Raw genomic sequence first — 20,568 nt, 5'->3', positions numbered from 1 at the left:
GATCTTGACAGTCTTGAGGAGTACTGACTAAGTACTGTATACGGAAATAGCCTTCAAAATGAATTTGTTGATTTTCTCATGATTAGACTAAAGTTATGGGTTTGGGGGAACAATTCCACAGAGGTGAAGTGCCCTTCTTATCATATACATCAAGGAGTACATGATAACAAATGATATTTCTGGTGATTTAATATTTACTGTATGGTAAAGTGTTTTTCCTTTCTCTGTTCATTGGAAGTAAGTCACTGACCTATCTACAAAGGGTGGACTAAGCCCTACCTCCTGGAAGGAGAAGTATCTACATGTATGATTTATTTAGGAAGGGATGATTCTTTCCCAACAGCATTTCTATTTTCCACTTGAGCCACTCACTGGTCTTCCTACCCATCTAGAGGTGTGTGCAGTGGGAGGCTTCGACAAGTCCTTAGTGGCCAGTTGCATGCTTATTTTTAGTTAGGACCTACTGAAGAGGTGCAGAGTGCACCTGCACAACCTGTGACTCAAACTGAGTAGGAGTCAACTGAGAAGCTGGAGCAGTCTATTCTCTTTGAAATTCCTCATAGGCCACAGCCTTTTCAGCAGAGGCCTACTTTCCTTTTTCAGTCTTTTCAGGATCTCTAGAAGTAGAGATCAGGTATGACCTCCCATAGGTGCTCACCAGAGACCACATAGAACTTCTTAGACCAATGTGTCAATCAGCTTTCTATTGCTGTGACCAAAATACCCAAGAACAACAACTTAGGAGGAGAAGTTTATTTTGGCTCACAGTTTCAGAGGTTCAGTCCATGGTCTACTGGCTCCACTTCTTTGGGCCTGAGGTGAGGCAGAACATCATGGTAGAAAGGTGTGATAGAGGAAAGCTCTTAGGTCTTGGTAGCCAAGGAACAGACAGTGGCGAGGAGCCAGGGATAAAATATGTAATTTCCAAGGGTATGCCCCCAGTGACCACCTTCTTCTAGCCACACCCTGTCTTCCTATAGTTACCACCTAAGAAGCCATTCAAATTATTAATCCATTAAATGGATCAGTCCACTAATTAGGTTACAGCCTTTATAATTTATTTACTTTGTTTCTGAACATTCCTGCATTGTTTTATCACATGAACTTATTGGGGGCACCTCATATCCAAACCACAATAGCCAGAATCTGATAATATCAGACCAATGGAGTGACCCTTTGTTGCTGCATGGATCAAAGTGCTCATGTGTCATGGAGCAGAATCTGTTAGAGCATTGTTAGGCATGTTAATGTAAAACCTCAGAGAATGGTGATCAGGCCTGGGATTGGTAATCTCCAAAAGACATGGTTCCTACAAGGCTGCCTGAATTTGGCAAAGTTTTCCATCAACAGGAGTGACTCCAGTAGTATTAGCCAACTTCAGCACAGCCTGCTGGCCAATATTCCCAGAAGATATGACATCAACATGAGCTGAGTTTTCAGTGGTAACAATGGTCTGAGCCACTAGTAGAATTTTCTCCTAGGTCATCTTCAGATTTATGAGGTAGAAGCACTATTCCAGTTCCAAGTTAAGGTTGGTACCATCTACATGAGTTCCTGTTGCAAGGAATTTGAAGACATCTATAGAATGCCACACTCCACAAAGCAGCTGGCCCTGCAGTGACATGGTACCAGTGGTATATCTGGCCATTGGATCATTTGAATTCCTGATGTTTCTATATAGAGGACATCAATAATTCTAGATATTCTTTTCCTTTTTCGTTTTTGTAGTGCTGGGGAACAATCTTAGGGCCTCATGCATGCTAGGGGAGTGCTCTGTCATTAAACTATACTCCAGCCTTCAACTTTCCCTATATGATGAGAACCCAGAGCAAAACCATATAGACTCTCTTTCTGGTTAGTGTGGAAGACCCTGCATATATTATTTCAAGTTATTCTTTAAAGTTATGTCTCATTTCTCTCATTTATTTATTCAGTCTTTTTTAAAAATATATTTTTTTAGTTGTTGATGGACCTTTATTTTATTTATTTGTATGTGATGCTGAGAATCAAACCCAGTGCCTCACGCATGCTAGGCAAGCGCACTACCACTGAGCCACAACCCTGGCCCTATTCAGTCTTTTATATCAGTATGGATTCATGTATATTTTATATTTTGGGCATACTGTTATTTTGTTGCTAAAATCATTCCAGAATTGGCCACTGGGACTTCTTTCAGGTTGGCTCCCATGTTCCTTTGACATGATCCTATTCTTTCATATTTTTGGGTACTTTTAATTTTGTAATTTTCCTTGCCCCAACCTTAAACCTAGGCATTCTTCCAAGGAGATTTTAATAAAAATATTTAAAAACCAAGATCCAGAACATCACTTTGAACTGAATTCTGCTTTGTATTCCCAGGCTAACAAACTTAACAGGAGTATGTGAGAGGCAGCTGCCACACTCCCCAAAGCAGCTGCCCCTGCAGTGACATGGTACAGTGGTATATCTGGCCATTGGATCATTTGAATTCCTGATGTTTCTATAGTGAACTACTGGCTTTTCACCTAAGATCCTGCAGGGTGTGGAAGACAAATGAAAAGGTATCTATGGGCACAGGGTTTGGAATAAGTTGGATACTTCTTACTACCTTTATCCCTTCTACCTCTGGTGGGTGTCACTAGTAGGTCAGAAAGAGAGAGGCTCTGTCATTATCTAATGATTTTTTGAATTATTTTATTTTTGCACTATTGGAGATTGAACCCAGAGGCTTTGTTCAATGCTAGGCTTATACTTTACCACTGAGCTACATCCCCAGCACATAAATAGTATATTATAAAGGTATAGTTTACACCTGCTTCAAGTACATGTATCAGTTATTATTAATTTTTTGGTACTAGAGGTTAAACCCAGGGGTATTTTATCACTGAACTATACCTTAGTTCTTTTTTTTTATTTTGAGACTATGTTCTGCTAAGTTCCTTAAGGCCTTGATAAGTTGTTGAGGCTGGCCTTGAATTTGTGATCCTCTTGCTTTAGCCTCCTGAATTGTTGGGATTACAGGCATGTGCCATGTATCTGGCCAATTGTCTTTTGATGTGTGAAAGTTTGATCCAATCTAGTAATATTTTTATGAATTGTGCTTTTGATGTCTTAAGGATTCTTTTCATAAACCAAAATCATATAAGTTTTCTCCTGTTTAAAAGTTTTCTAATTTTAGCTCTTACATTTAGGTCTCTGATCCATTGTTTAAAAAACTATTTTTAGTTGTAGATGGACATAATACATTTATTTATTTTATTTATATGTGTTGCTGAGGATTGAACCCAGTGACTCACCTGTGTGAAGCAAATACTCCACCACTGAGCCACAACCCCAGCCCCTCTGGTCCATCTTGAGTTTATTTTTGTATATGGTGCTGTGGGTCTTGGTCGGTCGGTCAGTCTCTCTTTCTGATATCCAAATGCCCAAGTGCTATTTGCTGAAAAGATCTTCTTTTCTCATTGAATTGTCTTGGCATATTTGTTGAAAATCAGTTAACAATAAATGTGAGGGTTTATTCCTAGACTTACTTGTTTCCCTAATCTGTCCTTCTATCTTTATATCAATATACACTATCTTGGTTAGAATAATTTCTAGTAAGTTTTGAAATCAGGAAATGTTCATTTCCAGAATTGTTTTGATTATTGATTTGGATCCTTTGCATTTCCATATAAATTTTGAAATTAGGTTGTCCATTTTCCAAAAAAGCCTGCTGTGACTTTTTTTCTCCCAAATCAGTAATTGCATGTTTACTTGCTTTGTTACTTTTTAGTCTTATTCTTTTAATTATATAAATTTATAGAGTGCAGAATGAAACTGTAATACATACATAGAGCGTGCAAAGATCAAATCATAGTAATTAGCACCCCCTCCTTTTTTGTTGGTACCAGAGATTGAACCCAGGGCTTCGTGCATACCAGGCAAACACTCCACCACTTTATCTCCATTTTGAGACAAGGGTTTGCTAAGTTGCACAGGCTGGCCTTAGCCTTTTACAAGCATGCACCACCATGCCTGGTTCCTTAAATATTAAAAAAAAATTTATTATCCCAGTTAGCAGTCAGGTAAATGCAAACAAAATCACAATGAGCAGGCTGGGAAGTGGCAGAGCACTTGCTTAGCACGTGTGAGGTTTCAGGTTTGATACTCAGCACCACATAGAATAAATAAATAAATAAAGGCATTGTGTCCATCTACAATTAAAAAAAAAAAAAAACCAATCACAATGAGCTAACATTTCACCCCAAATAGAATAGTTCAGTGGTAGAGTGCTTGCTTAGCATGCACAAGGCCTATTTTCAGTGCCGCAAACTAAACAAAACAAGTGCTCATGAGGCTGAGGAGAAAAGGGACTCTTATACACTGCTGGTGGTAACGTGAAATAGTACAGTCATATGGAGAATCATTTGGAGTTTCTTTAAAAAAATAAGAACTACCACTTGATTCAGCTATCCCACTCCTAAGCTAAAGCCAAAGGATATGAAATCAGCATATCAAAGAGACACCTGCATGCCCATGTTTATTGTTACACTATTCATAATAACTAATATATTCAACATGACTGGATAAAGAAAATGTACGTAGTGACATATTATTCATCCATTAAAAGGAATGATATCCTATCGTTTGCAGCAAAGTAGATGGAACTGGAGGCCATTTAATGTTAGGTGAAATAAGTCAGATACAAGAAAGCAAGTACTGCATGTTCTCACCCATATTTGAGTGTTTAAAAATGTTAATCTTGGGTCAGAGGTATGGTACAGTGGAGTATGGTACAGTGGTAGTGTACTTGCATGCCATGCATGAAGTCCTAGGTTCAAACCCCAGAACCACATATACAAAAAAAGTTAATAGTCATTACTAGCAGCTGGAAGGATGCAGGTGATGGAGGATAGCAGGAGGTTGGATAAGGAGCACTAGACAGAGTAAGTTCTAGTGTTCGGTAGGATAGTTGGGTGACCATAGTTCACAATAATATATATTTTGTGACTAACTAGAAGAGAGGAGTTCTTAGACTCCACAGAAGTAATGATAAGAATATGGTAATGCTTATTACCCTAATTTGATCAGTACCTATCAATATACTGAAATATCATACTGCTGTGGTTTTCATAGGGACTGCATTGAATTTGTATATTAATTTGGGGAGAATCTATTAACAATACTAGATCTTCAAATTCATGAACATGAAATGCTTTTGTTTTCATTATTCAATCCTCACATTTCTTTAATTCCTTTGGATGTGAATGGAATTTGTTTTCATTTTTGGATTTTTCATTGCTGGTACAAAACAACTGTTTTTTGTATATTGATCTTATAATCTGTGAATCTGAACTTGATTAGTTCTAGTACACTGTAATTTTATGTTGTGTTTAGGTCCTCATCCAGTCAGAGGAGATTTTAAAAAAAAGTGCCCAAGAGGGGCTGGAGTTGTGGCTCAGTGGTAGTGTTTGCCTAGCAGGCATGAGGAACTGGGTTTGATCCCCTGCCCCACCTAAAAATATGCAAATAAAATAAAGGTATTGTGTCCATCTGCAACTAAAAAAATATTTAAAAATAATTAGAAATTACAACTTGAAAGGGGGAAACATTAAAAAAAAAAAAAAAAAAGGTGCCCAAGACCAATGACAGGGTAGCAGCAGCCTATATCTGTGTGCAGAGTTTTAGTTTTTGCAGTCTTTTCAATAGAGACTGTATAGCCTATGGTCTTATTTCACAAAGAACAGAAATCTAGAAAGTTTACATGACTTGGCTATAGAGCTTATTGGTAGAGCCAGGAAAAGAATTCATCTCTATCTCCTGGCCCTATTCATCTAAGGTGTTTATTGATCCCCTTCCATTGTTTGGCTTTAGTAGCTGTCATTTTCTCCAGTATCCAAGAGTATAGATATGATTATTATCTTTTTTCTTGGCCTTTTAGAAAAGCTCCCCAAACTTTCTGAGTTTTTTACCCAACTGTCGTCGAGGCCTAGCTAACTTGCATCCTTGATATTTTGAAAAGCAATCTAAATTCCAGAGCTGGGATTCTCCTGATTTGGACTTGAGAGTTTAACCAATTGGTCAGGACCTTTTTACAGTAGAGTTAGCTTTTAAAAAAGAATAATGACTAGATTTTTTTTTTTTTTTTTTGTGTGTGTGTATGGTGAACCCAGGGATCAAAACTTTATCATTGAGCTACATCCCAGTCCTTTTAATTTTTAAATTTTGAGATAGGGTCTCACTAAGTTGCTGAGAGTCTTGCTGAGTTGAGGTTGGCCCTGAACTTGTGATCCTCTTGTCTCAAGTCTCCTGATCACTGAAATTATGGGCATGTTCCACTGCATGCAGAATGACGAGATTTCTAAAAGGTTTCATCTTAGTATCTATATTGACTTAATTTTATTTGCTATTCTTTAATTGGGAGGTCCAAATGGTAATTTTCTCAAAAAAAATTTTTGTCAACTGATGATGATGGCTAGAGTTATCTAGAGGCCTCTTTAATATTTATGTTTCACCTTGACTTCTATTTTCTTTTACTTAAAAATATTTTCTTAGTTGTCAATGGACTTTATTTATTTATATGTGGTGCTAAGAATCAAACTCAGTGCCTCACACATGCTAGGCAAGTACTGTACCACATGAGTCACAACTCCAGCCCTATTATTATTATTTTTTTTTTCAAATTAAAAAAACCTAACTATCTCTTGTAGGTAGATTGCAAGGAGTTGGTTAGCCTTGTTGCAATAATGGTTTCCTGTATCTGGGGAAGTTATCTTCTGCAGTTAGGGACAGGGAGGTGGGAGGTTGGGTGGGATGAAATCTGAGAAAGTAATGCTGTTTGTTAGAACAAAGCTAATTATCAGTCACCACCACCATCACTATAACTCGAATTCCAGATACGGTAAGTAGAAGTTCATCTTCTAGTCTGTCTTCCTGAATTATACCTGTAAAGCAAAAAAAGATAATTTGAATAAAACACCTCAAGTATTTCACCAAGTATATTGATGCTGTGTTGCCTTCCCAATACACATTGTAATTATGTAGCAATAGTAGTTTGGGTGGAAGAGATCCAGCTATGTATTCAACCCAGGGGTAGCCCCTAACTGAACTACATCAGTTCGAAAATCCTGCTTCTCTCTCTCTCATGTCAGAATTACTGAGTTAGCCCATAGCATTCTCAAGGCCACAAGGATTAATTCAGGCATGTTCTTGATCAGTGTGAACTTCAAGACTCTCACTAGGACCATGTGGTTTGCTATATATAAAACTAGGATCTACTGAACAATTTTGCCAACTTCTGGTAGTTTCGAAATTGGCCCTTGAAGATTACTACCTCCTGGTAATCATATCCTTATATAAGACTTTCATCTTGACCTTGGGCTGGACCTACTTTCTAACAGAACATAGCAAAAGTGATGGGATGTCACTTCTGGCATGAGTTACTAAAAGATTGTGTCTTCCATCTTGGGTATCTTCTCATTTGCTTACTGTGAGGGAAGACACATACCATGCTATGAGGTAGGCTACAAAAGCCCACAAGGCAAGGTATTAAGTGGGGTCATTGGATAACAGTCAGTGAGAAACTGAGGCCCTGGTTCATCAACCTGTGAGGAACTAAATACTGCCAATAGCCACACTAGTGAGCTTGAAAGGAGATCATCTTCTATCTGGGCTTTCACATGATATTGTAGCCACAGTAGACAGCTTAACTGCAACCTCATGAGAGAGCAAAGACTCCAAGCTCAACAGAGCCACTAAGTTTTGGAGTGATTTGTTAAGAAGCAAAAGATAAAACAACACCCTAACAAAAGCTAGTTGGAGCTAAATTCTTTCCCTAGTTATTTGTAACTGAAAACATATTCACGCACACTAGCTAGCAGTAATCTTGAGGTTCCTAAACATTAAAATCTTTAGATTCAAATTTACCATGGTTTATAAAAATCATGAAAACAGAAAAAAAGGAAAACTGTTCACCTACTTATAAGCATCTCCATTTCTCATATGAAAAATTATGCAATAAGGCCCCATTCATTCATGATCCTTTATAATAGTGCAAAGTTTATGCCAAAATATACCTTTGATTACTTAAGCAAATGAACAATGTAAATAAACAGTGATCACGCAGGAACTGTTAAATCCACTGTTGAAAGTCCTTAAAAAACCACTTTAACACCATCTGTTTACATATAAGTTTAAAATATCCTAATTAAAATAATTCTTAATTAGTATCCATTAATTAAAGTCAGTCTAGAAGGACTTCAATAGACTAGGGTGTCATGAACCATGATTAACTGAACTAGCATTCAATATAACAAAACATTACAACCTCATCATTCTTTAAAGGCCTTTGAATGCTATAAACTTATATAAACCAATCTGAGCTTACTCCCTAAATAAAAGCTTTTGCTTTAGGGTCTTCAGGGTAGCAGGATTACTTGAAAAGGCCACTGGAGGCAGTTACAATGCTATTTCCTTATATTCTGTTTTCTAGCAAGTTCAATGAAGGGATGCTGGTCTTCCCTATTCCCCCTCCCCTTTTTTTAAAGTGTCGGGGATCAAACCCAGGGTTTTACACATCCTAAGCAAACACTTGAATACTTTACCACTGAGTTGCACCCCAGCCTCTGTTCTTTTTTACCTGCTAAGATACCTCTCTCAAATATTCTTTCTATGTATTAAAATCACTTCCTGAGAGGGTTTCACTTGTAATTTAGTATGAATTCTTTCAATTAAATTAAATCTAGATTTATCTGAGCACTTGGAAGCATGAGAAATAAGAAGGGTATGAAGAGTTAGGGGACATTCTGATGAGCAATTCTGAAAGAGGCAGGGACTTAGGAAAGGAAAGAGCTATCTATCTGGGAGCAGGATTAAGATTCATCAAAGCCAGACATGTAAATTCAATTGCTTATCTGTACATGAGATGACCAAGTTACTGGCTGGGTAGGGAGTGATTTCATTCAAAGGGGTAGCAGGATGAGGATGTTCACAGTGGATCACTGCAGTAGCTGGTTGAAGTAAATTGATACTTCCTGGAAAGGAACTTATCAGATGGGACATGTGGGATGGTCTGGGCTTTAGTAGTTGATAGTGGAGTTTCCTGGAATGAAACAGAACTTCTATGGCCTATAAAAGAGAAATGGCAATAGTTTGGGGCATAAGGTAAGAAAAGTAGATAGAAGTGACTGATGCAGCTGAAAACTAAGACATACCATGTCCTTCAGTAAGCATCTTGAGGTCTGTACTTGTTTTTTAAAATTTCCAAAATGGGGTTAGAGGAGTGGCTCAGTGGTAGAGCACTTGCCTAGCATGTGTGAGGCCTTGGATGTAATCTCCAACACCATAAAAAAATTTTTCCAATATAAAAAGAATCCACATAGGCAATAAATGAAAAAAAAAAAAAAAGCAAAATAAAACTCACCACTCTGGTTAACAGCTAGTTCTAAATATGATGGTTAAACTTTCAAGGTCTTCATTCTTTAATTGTAATTCTTCAAGCAGGGTGGCTATGAACTGTGTAAACACCACATTTTTTGGAGAATGCTTCTGAATGCCAAGAATTGGGGTCAATCTGAAACAACCAAAAATACTAAATGTATATGTATGAAATGAGAGGTATGAAGGGACTCCCATCTTCAACATAACAAGGAGGATTTTGAGAGGATAATGAGGTTACTCTGATTTAATAACATTCACACAGAGAGAAAAGATCAAACATTATTAAGTACAGAAAGAAGTCTAAAAGTTTGAATCTACTAATGTCCTCTTGCTTTTCATAATTTAGCAAAAAATATTAAAATTCTGTTTAGGAAAGAAAATGGATTCCATCCATTTGGGGAAGACAGGTTGTGGAGAAGGGTTTAGAGTTGAATAGGATTTTAAAAACAGTTTATACTGGATTATACCACCTGGAAAAAGGACAATAAATAATGAACAAGATTACCTTTTGGATGAAACCTGAATATTTTAACTTTTTAAAAAAAAGATTCTTTTAGATGTAGATGGACACAATACTTTTATTTATTTATTTTCATGTAGTTTTGAGGATCAAACCCAGTGCCTCATACTTGTGAGGCAAGCGCTCTGCCACTGAGCCACAATCCCAGCCCATATTTTAACTTTTAAACATAAAATGGATTAGGTTCCACAAGGCATTTAATATCAACTTCATATGGAACAATATACTTTTTATCTAACCATTTCTGGTAAATAACCCTAAAGATTGACTTATGTAATAGAATCTTTGAATTAATTTTCATTGCTATATGATCAATAATCAAGATTTTTTTTTAAAAAAGCAAGCAATACATGAGATTCAAAATTGTTTGATATACCAGTTCTCATCCCTTCCTCCACAAAGAACCAAAGTAACAGGTGCATAGCTGCATTATGAGGTGAGTGACCATGGCAGAACATTAGAAATTGGTAAGAGACTGGAAGATTGAGAGATCTGAGAAAACCACAGACTAAGAGAAATGAAATACCCTGGTATCTTCACAGTTGGGAGACGGAGAGTCTCTTTTGCAGGGATAAGAGTATAAAAGGAACTTCTAGCAGACTGTTTCACTGTGGATGCTGGCAATCCTATGTACTGGAAAGTTTACAATTATCATAGGTTGGCAGCCCACTTAGATAAATAACCTGAAATCTGCCTAGTAGCCTTGCTTTGGAAAAGGATCTCACCTCATCTCCCAGTGATGTCACAGAATGCTATAGGCAGGAGCCATATTGATTAAGTGAACTAACTATGTCTGAGTCTGAACTGCTGTAGGGGTTAGAAACCTCTGTACATTCCCATCCTTGGTGCACTGTTTGGGGCTGAGGGAGAAGGCAGTACTGCCTTGTGAATCCAGTGTGCCTTAACAGAGTGACTGGGACCTAAGCCTGCTGGATGCTCTGTACTATAATAGAGGATGGGTGTTGTAATGCAGACAATGGAAGGTGCCACTTTTGAGAAGCAGATCAAGGTACTTGCCCTCTGAGACTAAGGGTGGAGTTAGCTGCGTGTGGAGTTGGTGTCTACTTTGTTCCTGCTGCTGCTCCCTACTGTATAACACTTAGATGCCTGTTACTGACAGGACGGGAAGGGAACCTTATGATTTCCACTTCTACCCTGCCCACAGGGGCATGCTGTTGCCCTACTGCCAAGGCACACATGGTGAAAAGGGCGCCTGAGAGGAATTTTGCCCAGCTCCATCCACGATTCTGCTCCCTGGTAGGTGCTGTCACCGGAGTGGCAGAGTAGAACACCCCTACTGCCACCACCCCTTCTATGTAATTCTTGCCACTGCCCTGTCACCACACCTTATCTATCCATGCACTGTTGTAAGGTCTGGGTCTAAGTGCCACAGAGGGGGCACTGTAGTTCCCACCACTGAGAGGCAGCATCTGGACCTGTACCTATTTGTTGGAGGACAAGTGCTTTAGGCCCCTCACAACTGCTGGGGCCACCAGTGCCAGAGGCCCTTGCTAGCAGCAAACCCAGCATCAGTAGTGCCTGAAGAAACCTCCATCGTCTGATAGAAGCCATTCCCACTGTAGGAATAGACACACAGCACCCCACATCCACCTCTGTCTGCATACTTGCCTGAACTGCCAGAGTATCCCCACTTGCATAGCCAAAGAGACAATGGGTCTCTCTGACTCTGCTGCAGTACATGTTGTGCCCAATGTCATCAATCACAGTCGAGTAAGTTATAGGGACACTATACTATGGTGCCCAGACAAAATCAAAGACAACACTGTGTGACAAATAAACCAATACATATGTTCCAAAGAAAGCCCTTAACTAAGAAGGCTACCCCACAAAATGCTTGGAGATGTCTAATCTACTGTACACACAAATATCAACATGGGAGCATAAGTAATAGGAAAAAAACAGAGTAATGTGACATATTTCAAAGAACCTAACTCTCTAGAAATAGAGCTCAAGAAATTAAAATGGATGAAATGCCTGGTAAAGAATTTAAGAGAGATTGATAGAAGTTGGTGGAATAGTGAAGGTTACTTTCCTGGCTGTTCCATGGCATGAAAACAAGAAAGCAGATAGGCAGCTTCTCAGTGAGGTCCCTGAGGACCTTAAAAGAGCGTACTATAGGGATACTGCCACATCAATGATCATAGCAGCACAATTCACAATAGCTAGACTGTGGAACCAACCTAGATGCCCTTCAATAGATGAATGGATAAAAAAAACGTGGCATTTATACACAATGGAGTATTATGCAGCACTAAAAAATGACAAAATCATGGAATATGCAGGGAAATGGATGGCATTAGAGCAGACTATGCTAAGTAAAGCTAGCCAATCCTTAAAAAACAAATGCCAAATGTCTTCTTTGATATAAGGAGAGCAACTAAGAACAGAGCAAGGAGGAAGAGCATGAGGAAAAGATTAACATTAAACAGAGATGAGTGGTGGGAGGGAGAGGGAGAGAGAAGGAAAATTGTATGGAAATGGAAGGAGACCCTCATTGTTACACAAAATTACATATAAAAGGTTGTGAGGGGAAAGGGGGGGGAAAACAAGGGAGAGAATTGAACAACAATAGATGGGGTAGAGAGGGAAGATGGGAGGGGAGGGGAGGAGGGATAGTAGGGGATAGGAAAGGTAGCATAATACAACTGTCACTAATATGGCAGTATGTAAAAATGTGGATGTATAACTGATGTGATTCTGCACTTCGTATTTGGGGTAAAAATGAGAGTTCATAACCCACTTGAATCAAATGTATGAAAGATGATATGTCATGAGCTTTGTAATGTTTTGAACAACCAATAAAACAAAATAAAATAAAAAAAGAATTTGAAGAAGACCTAAGAAGATACAAAGATCTCCCATGTTCTTGGATAGACAGAATTAATATTGTTAAAATGGTCATACTACCAAAAGCATTATACAGATTTAATGCAATCAATTAAATCTGTATAAGAAAGAAAGAGAATACTATAGACCAGTATATATGATGAACACAGATGCAAAAATTCTCAATGAAGTACTATCAATAGAATTCAGTAGCACATCAAAAAGATTGTTGTCCATGATCAAGTTGATTTCATCTTAGGGTTGCAAGAATGGTTCAACATATGTAAATCTATAAATATTAATATATAGTCTTGCCAGAAAGAAAGATAAAAATCATGTGATCATCTCTCAATAGATGCAAAAAATAAGTTAAAAAATAAAAGCACTTGATAAAATGCAGCATCCTTTCATGACAAAAGTCCTAAATAAATTAGGTACAGAAAGATCACACCTCAACATAAAAAAGGCTGTATATGATAAACTCATAGCCAACATTCATAACGAATGGGGGAAAACTGAAAGCATTTACTCTAAGATCAGGAACAAGATAGGGTATTCATTCTCCCTGGTTCTTACATTCTATGTAGTACTAGAAGTTTTAGCTAGAGCAATTAGGCAAGAAAAAAAAAATAAAAGGCTTACAAATAGGAGGGAAGAAGTCAAATTATCGGAGATGATATTATTCTATATATGGAAACACCTAAAGACTCCACCAAAAGATTATTAGAACTGATAAATTAATTCATTAAAGTAATAGGGTACAAAATCAATATACAAAAACTAATAGCTTTTCTATATACCAATGACAATTTTGTTAAGAAACATAAAGGTAATCCCATTTACAATAGCTACAAAAAATCCCAAGCCAAACCAAATCAAACCTAAAGCCTAGGAATAAATTTAACTAAGGACGTGAAAGACCTATAAAATGAAAGCTGCAAAACACTGAAAAAAGAAATAAAAAACTAGAATGACCTATGTTCATGGATTGGAGAATTAATATTGTTAAAAATGTTCATACTACCAAAGCAATTCAATGCAATCCCTGTCAAATACACTGACATTATTTACAGAACTATTAAAAAAAAACAAAACAGCCATAAAGTTCATACAGTGGCACAACAGAACCCGAATAGCCAAATCAGTCTTCAGCAAAAAACAAACTTTGCAAAGCTGGAGGCATCATAATACCTGATTTCAAGACATATTACAGAGCCATAGTAATAACAGCTTGGCATTAGCATAAATAGAAACACATAGACCAATGGAACAGAATGAAGATCCCAGAAAGATACCCACACATCTATAGCCAACTGATTTTTTTGACAAAAGCATCAAAACCCAACACTGGAGAAAAGATAGCTTCTTCAAATGGTCCTTGGAAAAACTGGATATCCATATGCAGAAGATTGAAAGTTGCCCTTAATTCTCATTCTGTACAAAAATCAACTCAAAATGGTCAAAGATTAGAAAAACAGGAGAAACATTTTAGTACTTCAGTATAGGCAAATATTTCTGGAAAGCTTTTGGGGAACAAATTCTTTTTTCAGAAAGTGATTTAATATTTCAGATGCTTATTTAGCCTTGTTCACTGCCACTGGGCACATCAAATGTAAATAAAACTCAGATTTAAATCAATAAAGATCAAGAAATCAGGGTAGATCAGTTCTGCACTATTAAGTATAGAATTGGAAATGTTTCTAAGAAATAAAATTTCTCTTTGTTTGGCAATTTTATATAGAAAGCAGAAGTAAAAGGAAAAAATTATTAGTATTATCCAAAAATGGCCAGACTTCCAGGGGAGGAGGTAAGATCTCCACATCTCTAAAAGTATCTTAGTAAGAAGAGGACAGTAAAGTAATTGATTCTTAATAGTCCAGTGAAACAGACTATTCTATTTGGGAAAACCCAGGTAGTGCCTGCCTTCTCTATTTCTCCTGTTTTTCTTTATGGCTAGGGGATGGAGTACCAAGTTCTCACACTTCATGAGCTTTGTATCCCCCACAAGTAGTTCATAATGGGAAATAGGACTCCCCTTTTTCTAATGCCCAGATTAAGATGGGTACTTAGGTGAACCTAGTAAACTGGCCAGCTTTTTCTGAGGCAAAAAGAAGCCAACTCTGACTATCCACACTTAGATTATATAAACAATTTAAAATGTAAATTGTAGCTTACCTACAATAAGATCTAAAATATTGGGGATAGGATAACATTGGCTAAAATAAAAACAAGAAGTCCAGAGCAGGCAGATCAAATGTGCCAGCTCTACAGAAAGTAAGCTTTTGTGTGTATTTAAAATGGTTTATATTCATGGGCTGGAGTTATGGCTCAGTGGCAGAGTACTTGCCTAGCACATGTGAAGCACTGGGTTTGATCCTTAGCACCACATAAAAATAAATAAATGTATTGTATATATCTACAACTAAAAAACTTAAAAAAATTATAGAGTTCCACAGCCTACAAAGAATGAAAGCTAGCATATTGGATAACAGCTTGGACATTTTGAGATACATTACTTAGGTTGAAAGTTCTGAACTGCTTCTGTCTTTGTGATCTTGGGGAAGTTACTTTAATTTTTTATACCTTTATTTCCTTGACAGGCAGTATTTACATGATACATCCAAAATAATTTCTTTCAAGTAGACTAGATTTAGCTCACATAAAAATTTCCCAATTACCTCTCAAAATGCCATTAGTACTTACCCCAATTTCCAAAATTAACCCTCAAACTAGAAATAAGAGATGATCACCTGACTTCTCAACCTGCATATCCGTTTTAAGAGCAAAAGAGAAGAGTTATAGAGAAAGCTTATAAGAGAACCCTCTGCCAAATTAGTAAACATTTTAGGTATAGTAACACTTCTTGGCAAACTTACAAGGCTGAAATGATTTTATAAATTAGTAAATTCATCATGAGATATATTCAAATTAACCTAAAAGTTTTGTTTATTAAGAAAAACTAGGGCGGGGCACTGTGGTATATCCTATAATCCCAATGGCTTGGGAGGCAGACGCAGGAAGATTGCAAGTTCAAAGCCAGCCTCAGCAACTTTGCGGTTCCTGTCTTAAAACAAAAGGGCTGGGGATGTGGCTCACTGGTAAAGCACCCCTGGGTTCAATCCCTGGTACCAAAAAAAAAAAAAAGTTAATAAGAATCTTTACCTGATTTGGGGGTGGGGGTGCTGGAAGGAAAGCAACTATGTAATCCCAATCTGAGCAATTGGCTAACCCTGCTCATAAATCAAATACTCTTTTCTTAATGAGCTTGGATCTGCATTGAGAATTCTGAAAACAGGATTCTCAGCAACCATTTCAATTCTTTAGACCTGGCTCCTGAGATGAAACCCCAGTCTAATGGCAGGTGCTAGGGAACTCTGAACACAAAGGTTTTTTTTTTGTTGTTGTTGTTTGTTTTTTATACTAGAGATTGAACTTAAGGGCAACTGACCACTGAGCTACATCCCAGCCCCTTCTATTTTTTCAGACAGGGTCTCGTTAGGTTGCTTGCAGCTTTGCTAAGTTGCAGAGGCTGGCTTCAAACCTGTGATCCTCCTGCCTCTGGGCTTACAGGCATGTGTCATTATGCCTGGTATGTGCCATCATGCCCAGCAAACACAATTAGTTCTAATCCATGTTCTGCCAGGGATGCTTGTATGATTTTGGGAAAGTTGAATCTCAAAATCTTAGGGTCTGTCTATAACATGGGTTAATAATACTTAAGTACCTTAAAATTATTATAAAATTCATATAGGTTACAGTAGATGATAACTTTCATTATGACAATGATTATAACACCAATGAACATTTGCCACATACTTCTTATTAGTACTTACCATGTATTATGTACTTGTTCTAAGCATCTTTAACTAGAGTGATGTGGAAGGATTTAGTTATGATGTCCATTTTATGTTAAGGAAATAAAGGTACAAAAAATTAAAGTAACTTCCTCAAGATCACAAAGACAGTAGCAGTTCAGAACTTTCAGCCTAAGTGATGTATCTCAAAATGTCCAAGCTATTATCCAATATGCTAGCTTTTATTCTTTGTAAGCTATGGAACTCTATAATTTGATCTTCCAAGTCCTCAATGAACATGTAGAAGGAACAAAATGATTTAAATTTTCTTTAGAGAACTACAAATAAAAAACAATTGCAAATGGCTGGCAGGCAGAAGGAAGTGTTGTTAGATTAATTACACAGGTTTGTTGTCTGTTGGAGACAGGAATATCAACTTGAGCCTGGAGATTTCTGCAGCAAGTCATCAAGCAGACAGACAGCAATCCTCAGGCATCTGGAACTAGGATTTCCTGAGTTCTAATATTCGAACTCTATGATTTGGATGTAAGGTATCTCCCCAAAAGCTCATGTGTAAGACAATACAAGAAGGTTTAGAGGATAAATGATTGGGTTATGAGAATCTTAACCCAATCAGTGAATTAATCCCCTAATAGGGATTAACTGAGTGGTAACTGGAGGTGGGTAGGGGTGTTGCTGGAGCAGGTGGGTCCCTGAAAGCACGCCTTTGGGATATATTTTATCTGGCAAGTGGAGTCTCTCTCTGCTTCCTGATCATCATGTGAACAGCTTCCCTCTGCTACACTCTTCTACCATGATGTACTATCTCACCTCAAGCCCTGAGGAATGGAGCCATCTTCTGAAACCATGAACCCCCAAATAAACTTCTTCCCTTAAAAGTGTTCTTTTTGTTCTTTTTTCACAGCAGTGAAAAAACTGACTAAAACACCTGGAAAGATAGGCAACGATATTTCCTTTCACTGTATTTATTCCCTTTATTTCCCTTTTACTGATAAGAATTCTTCCACACCCCTAGTCCTTAATATAGAATGTAAATGATTACAGAACTATATAACAACTTGCTGAGAGTTATAAGCTAAGTTTAGGTATAAATGAATATATATATATATCCTCTATTAGTTCCTATGTACTTCTTAAATGTTAATAATTCAGTGGGTTATTTTTGAAGTTACATAAAATTACACTTTGTTTAAAAAATTAGAAGCCAGGCTCATGAATATTAAAAATGGAGAATGTTTTGACAAGTTATAATCAAGAAAGATGCTGAGCCCTGAAAAAATTTATATATATATATATTTTAGTTTTAGGTTGACACAATATCTTTTTTTTTTTTTAATATTTATTTTTTAGTTCTCGGCGGACGCAACATCTTTGTTTGTATGTGGTGCTGAGGATCGAACCTGGGCCGCATGCATGCCAGGCGAGAGCGCTACCGCTTGAGCCACATCCCCAGCCCAGACAATATCTTTATTTTATATTTATGTGGTGCTGAGGATCGAACCCAGTGCCTCATATATACTAGGTGAGCACTCTATCACTGAGCCACAACCCTAGCCCCGCCTTGAAAATTTTGATTTCTGAATTTTAAGGAGAATTTAAGAAAATTACGATTTACAAAAGCACACCTTTTAAAAAAATTGGTGCATTATAATTATAAGTGGGATTCATTATGTCATATTTGCACATAACATAGTTTGATCAATTTCATTCCCTAATACCTACCCTTTCCCTCCTCTCCATGGATTTGCTTCTTTCCAAAGTAATTTACATTAACTTTTTTTTTGTAATTGCAAATGGACAGCATGCCTTCATTTATTTTTATGTAATGCTAAGGATCAAACCCAGTGCCTCATGCATGTTAGGCAAGCGCTCTGCCACTGAGCTACAGCCCCAGCACCCAAAGTAATTTATATTTGAAGTTAAATATGGATGATATATAATCTTTATGTTGTCCAAATTCCTTATCTCAACTACTTTAACATGTTTGTTTTATTAGTTAATAGCAAGTGTATACCTATGCCTCCAGCCTGGCTCCTTACTAGGCACCTTCTGAATTTTCATGTCATTTTTGTAACAAAAGGCTGTCTGCTTGCATAGATAAATCAGAGGCAAGATCATAACATTTTAGCAGACCACTATGGTTTTGATTAATGATAAGGGTTAAATTGTAGTTATTTTCAAAGATGCTACTAATGAATTGATGGGATTCTTTTTTTAGGGCACCTGCAATCCTAATGACAAGTGTTGTAGGACTGAATGGAGTTTGAGGATCTATCTAATGTGCAGGAATACTGCATTGAGCTTGGAAAATAGGGTTCTATCTAGAGTCTGCTTTTGTTAGCAGTAATCATGGAAGAGGGCTTTGTAAACCATAAAGAACTGAGGAACACAGTTTCTGTGTGTGCTTACCAGTCCCAATGACAAATGAACAAAGACTTATTACCAGAATTGTCAATAACAGTCTCCTAACTGCCACATCTAAAAGCCTTTTTTCCATTCTCTTCCCAATTTACTCTGTAGTATGTGATATCACTTCCTTTCTTCCTAGAAAACTCCTCCTTTTGGCTTTTGTGACTTTCTTTCCACCTCTGATTCTTCATAATCTTTCCTGTTTGCTTTTCTAACTAGTTCATTAATGATAGGCCTTAATTTTCATATTGACTCTCTTCTTTTTGCACTGAATTCCACCTCATGGCTTTGATTATTGATGATTCAAATCTCTTAACTTCTGTTTTTTTCCTTCCCTTAGATGCCTAAAAGATACCTCAAATGCATTATGTTCAAACCTGAATTTCTGACTTCTTGTTTCCATCAAAGCATTCTGGTACTAGAAGTCTCAGTCAGCATTTTTTTTTTTTTTCCTTTCTCTTTTGGTGCTGGGGAGTGATCCCATGGCCTTGAACATGCTAACCTTAGTCATCTTTATCTCTTACCCTTTAATATTCTATGCTCAATCAGTCACCAAGTTTTGCTGACGGTCCTCTGAGGTGCTTCCTGATTCCATTTCATCCACTCCGTTCTCACTATCCTTGTCCTAATTCAGATGAATCATCTCTTGCTTGGACTCCTGCTACAGCCTCCCCAGTGGTCTCTCTGAACCAAAGAAAACAAAAGAAATTTTGTTTTCTTTGAGCCTTTTTTTAATTGTTTCAATCATATGAATACATTGTTTATAGACATTTTTATACATTTATGGAATATATTTTTAGTTGTATAAATTCTGTCTAACTCACTAGGCTGGGAGAAGACTCGAGATCATATTTTATTTATCCATATTTTTTTTTCTGCACAGGCTTGTTTTCTTAATTGGATGAATGATTATAGAACTGCAATTGCTGCTTCCCCATATTAGCACTTTTTGTATCAGTCAGCTTTTTATCACTCTGACAAAATACCTGAGAAAAACATGATTAAGAGAGGAAAAATTTATTTTGGCTCACAGTTTCAGAGGTTTCAGTCCAAGATCAACCAGCATCTTTGCTTTGGGTCTGAGGTGAGGCATCATGGTATACAGAGTGTGGTAGAGAAAAGCTGCTAACCTCATGGCAGCTAGAAGCAGAGTAAGAGAGATGAAGGAACTGGGAACAATATATAGTCTCCAAGGGCACAGCCCCAAGGTCCAGTTCAATTATATCTGACCTCTTAAAGTTTCTACTATTCTTAAAAGTCCATTCGAATTATGAATACATCAATGGATTAAATCACTGATGAGGTTAGTGATTTAATAATTCGTAATCCAAATTTGTAATCCAATCATTTCTTAAAAGTCTTACCACTGTTGCTGTACTAGATAGAGATCAAGCCTTGAACACATGAGCCTTTCAAAGACATTCCAGATCCAAACTGTAACACTTCTCAATGTACAAGAACAAGTCAATGGACTAACTGGTCCATGATGGGCCAAATGCAGCTTGCTACTTATCTTTGTAAATGAAAGTTTTATTGGATTATAGCTATACCCATTTATTTACTTATCCTATGGCTGCTTTC

General features: G+C 37.2%; 1 protein-coding gene across 3 annotated transcripts in view; it reads right to left on the bottom strand.

Moving 5' to 3' along the window:
- Positions 1 to 738: 738 nt before the first annotated feature.
- Positions 739 to 20,568, bottom strand: part of Rpap2 (RNA polymerase II associated protein 2) — a 95,183-nt gene continuing 75,353 nt past the window's right edge. For 2 of the 3 annotated variants that reach the window (XM_078026729.1, XM_078026730.1), the window contains exons 12-13: positions 9,380 to 9,529; positions 739 to 6,902 (exon numbers count right to left, since the gene is read on the bottom strand). In XM_078026729.1, coding sequence (XP_077882855.1) covers positions 9,388 to 9,529 — 142 coding nt within the window. In that variant the 3' untranslated portion in view covers positions 739 to 6,902; positions 9,380 to 9,387. Of the gene's footprint in view, positions 6,903 to 9,379; positions 9,530 to 19,511; positions 19,672 to 20,568 lie in introns of those variants that run through there. The other variant, XR_013427907.1, reaches the window with a different exon arrangement.

This window comes from Ictidomys tridecemlineatus, chromosome 11 (genome assembly GCF_052094955.1).
Source record: "Ictidomys tridecemlineatus isolate mIctTri1 chromosome 11, mIctTri1.hap1, whole genome shotgun sequence".
NCBI classification, from domain to species: Eukaryota; Metazoa; Chordata; class Mammalia; order Rodentia; family Sciuridae; genus Ictidomys; species Ictidomys tridecemlineatus.
Note: the sequence above shows the minus strand (reverse complement) of the source record. Positions and strands in the feature narration are given on the sequence as shown.